At 46.4% G+C, this 3,038-nt stretch overlaps 2 protein-coding genes across 2 annotated transcripts; one reads left to right on the top strand and one right to left on the bottom strand.

The window, feature by feature from the left end:
• Window positions 1–83: 83 nt before the first annotated feature.
• On the top strand, window positions 84–959 carry Pmar_PMAR005544 (ser/thr/tyr interacting protein, putative; the record flags this gene model as incomplete). Its single annotated transcript, XM_002782213.1, has 4 exons — window positions 84–146; window positions 197–283; window positions 331–399; window positions 873–959. 4 exons carry the CDS (start codon window positions 84–86, stop codon window positions 957–959), a joined length of 306 nt encoding a protein of 101 aa, XP_002782259.1.
• Window positions 960–1,125: 166 nt separating this feature from the next.
• Window positions 1,126–2,996, bottom strand: Pmar_PMAR005545 (hypothetical protein; the record flags this gene model as incomplete). Its single annotated transcript, XM_002782214.1, has 13 exons — window positions 1,126–1,192; window positions 1,241–1,356; window positions 1,399–1,519; window positions 1,562–1,674; window positions 1,721–1,822; window positions 1,862–1,917; window positions 1,961–2,059; window positions 2,099–2,274; window positions 2,316–2,420; window positions 2,466–2,542; window positions 2,589–2,662; window positions 2,708–2,827; window positions 2,882–2,996. The coding sequence occupies 13 exons, from the start codon at window positions 2,994–2,996 to the stop codon at window positions 1,126–1,128; spliced, it is 1,341 nt and encodes a 446-aa protein (XP_002782260.1).
• Window positions 2,997–3,038: the final 42 nt, after the last annotated feature.

The following is a 3,038-nucleotide window of genomic DNA, read 5'->3' on the forward strand; positions in this document are numbered from 1 at the left end:
GCGCGCGAGAAACTGTAATATCTCGCGCTAGTCTCTGTAATCGAGATGTACCAGCGCATTATCTACTCGTCAAGGCTCATGAAATGTCCGATGACTTTCCCTTCCTACCACCAGTAAAGGTATGGGACTACGATATGAAACGTGAGGTAATGATGATCGCCATTCGTGTCTAACCCTGTTCTACTGAGTCATGTAGGCCCAGGAGATACTCCCCAACCTCTACCTCGGCCCGTTCGGTTGCGCTCGTGATCTCGATGTTCTACGGCGGGTCGGAATCACCCATGTAGGCATGCGCGACGTTCACATCCTCACCCAGGTGGTCTCACACAGATCGTCGTCGTCCGGAGTGTCGAGGAGAGTCGTTTTTTGAGAGAGAAATTCGTGGATGATGGCATAAGAGTAAGATGACGTTCTTAGTCACATCTATCACTAATTTGATCAGTACCTCACTATCGATGCCCGAGACTCGCCCTTCGAGAATATGATACGACACTTCAAGCCCGTCAGTGAATTCATCAATTCAGTTTTATCATCTAGTCCATCACACAAGATACTAGTAGTGGCAGTCTTCAGGATGTTGGATCGAACCATTGTGGTAAATAGGTGCACGGTAATGCAGGCCTTTCACGTTCATCTACTCTTGTGGCTGCTTACATAATAGCAAGGTGAAGTCTGTGTTAGTGTGGCATTGAGATTGAGAAACAGATACGGTCTTAGCACAGACGAAACGCTCGCTTATATTCTAACACGACGGCATTGCTGTGCTCCCCACGAAGGTTTCAAGAATCAACTCAGAGAGTATGAGGCCCTTTGTAAGGTATTATACGAAGTATCATAGAAGTAGCAGCCGATTCCATTATGGTTTCATTTAGACACACTTCTTCCAAAGAAGTGATGATAACGCCACGACAGTAGCAGATAGAAAGCGCGCCTTGGAAAAAATGAGTTTACCCGCGTAATATTTAGAAAATTCATTCTCTGCTATACTTTGCCGTATTCTCCCTATTTATTAGGCTTTGTGTTAAAGTGCATCATTATATTGCATTTATTTCGTTTTTCGTCCAAATGACTATGTACACTGCAACAATGATCATAACTGGAAACTATATTGAAACAACATGCTTTTCACTTGTGCAATAGCATGACCACCGACTCGACTGCCTCTACCAAATCATCGTGATACTCTCTGTACCTAGTTCTGTAAACTACTACACTACGACGTTCATCCTCACACTCTTACATTTTGTTAATGTCGACGACCGAGCGGTTAATATCGAGTGATTGTAACCAGCGCGCGAGCAATGATTCGGCCCTTTTCTCGGCCTCGCCCCTAACTGCTGATAAAAGAATCCGCACCTAAAAAGATGAGTCTTCACTGAAGTACTACCCAGAATGTACCTGTGGTGGCATGCCTTCTTGCCGCTCAGCATTAGAATATGCCTGGCATAAACTCTCCAATTTACCTCTTTTTTCAGCTAGTATATCAATACACATGTATGCAACAAGAGCCTCAGGATACCTTATGGGAGCATGTATACTAGAGAAAAGTGTAGAACACTACGTATCCCTCTGTATAGTAATAACATCTGCCTCGTCCTTTGCTACGTCCATATGAACCAGTCGTCGGATTACATCCCTCATATCACTACCGTCAGGCTTGCTCACAGTCGGCACCTACCAAAGCGGTGAAGAGGCCACAGAATAAGAGTAAGCAGAGTACCGCGAACTTGTCGGGAGCACCCAGGCGATCCATACGGAAACCGTAGGTGAATATGCTCTGTTCAGCAGAGAGTATATCGCCACCAGTATACGATATAAGAATCTACAATGGTACTTCTATCCTCATTGGACGCACTACTACCTCCTCCCCAGCTTTAGTGTCACGCTTGGCCACCAAGGAGATGCTTTCCGATGAGCCTGTTTCTCATTAGAAGCCTGCAGACTACAGTGCTAGTAGTACCTCCAAACCAACCCGTAGATGCATGCTGTATACGGATCTCAGCATTGCCACCACTGCTATCATGGTTGGCGAAGTCCACCAACGGTATCATGAGTAGGCCTATAATAACGATTATTACCATGGAGAGTACTGTGATACCTTCGCCTGCCATAACACCAGAGTCCCCAGGCTCCCCACTGAGGCCGAATCCACTTCGACTCAATAGTACAGCATGTGCCCATAACCACAACTGTTTGATCTTAGTATGTCGAATGAACGTATCGACAGGCCCCTCGTCCTTCACTTCAAGAGCGCTTAATATCTCTAGTATATGCCTGAGGGCCAGCATACTCGCAGTCAGAAATCTGTCCAATACCCAAGCTGTCTCAACGTGTTCTCCTTCATTGAAGTAACTGATGCATGTAGAGCTGTGTTGGCGATAGCAGACACTCCAGAATCATCTAATAGTAAAGGATGGTCCCTGAGGAACTATCCTGCCAGGCTTTTCCCCTTCACTGAGCATCACCTCAATTTCTGGGCGGTAGGGAGCACAGCTGCATAGGGACACCACCTGGTCTTCACTTTAGAACTCCGAGTGGAAGCCTAAGACACCAACCTATCCACAAGAGACCAGTCCGATAGCATGTACCAGTTTCTGCAATACAAGCCAGAACGCGAGACAACCTCTTTCGTCCAGTCCAGCTCCCTTGAGGTAACATATCACTGAACATAGTCATATATACGACATACAGAGCATGGATGACCGACCCTTGCCGAAGTCAGGATCATCACATGCTGTGTCGATGTTGATGAGGACCTTCGATTTCCTCGGTATCGTTATCATAGCTGTACCAGCTTTCATGTCGGTCGATACCACAAGTCCCATGCCTACTGCTATACTCTCACCATGCTACTACTACTACGATGAGCAGCAGCACCTACCTTTGGTTCCCATGTCTGCTAGGGTCAGTGATGGATGGACCTTCGCCCCTTCCCCTATGATGAAGTTAATGACATCCTTAGTAGACTGATTTCTCGTTACGGCCTCAGTGGGCATAAAGCCTTGACCAGCAGTAGATGTTCTACATACCAGCACTAT

The sequence above is a fragment of the Perkinsus marinus genome (assembly GCF_000006405.1).
Source record: "Perkinsus marinus ATCC 50983 genomic scaffold scf_1104296939916, whole genome shotgun sequence".
Taxonomy (NCBI): Eukaryota; Perkinsozoa; order Perkinsida; family Perkinsidae; genus Perkinsus; species Perkinsus marinus.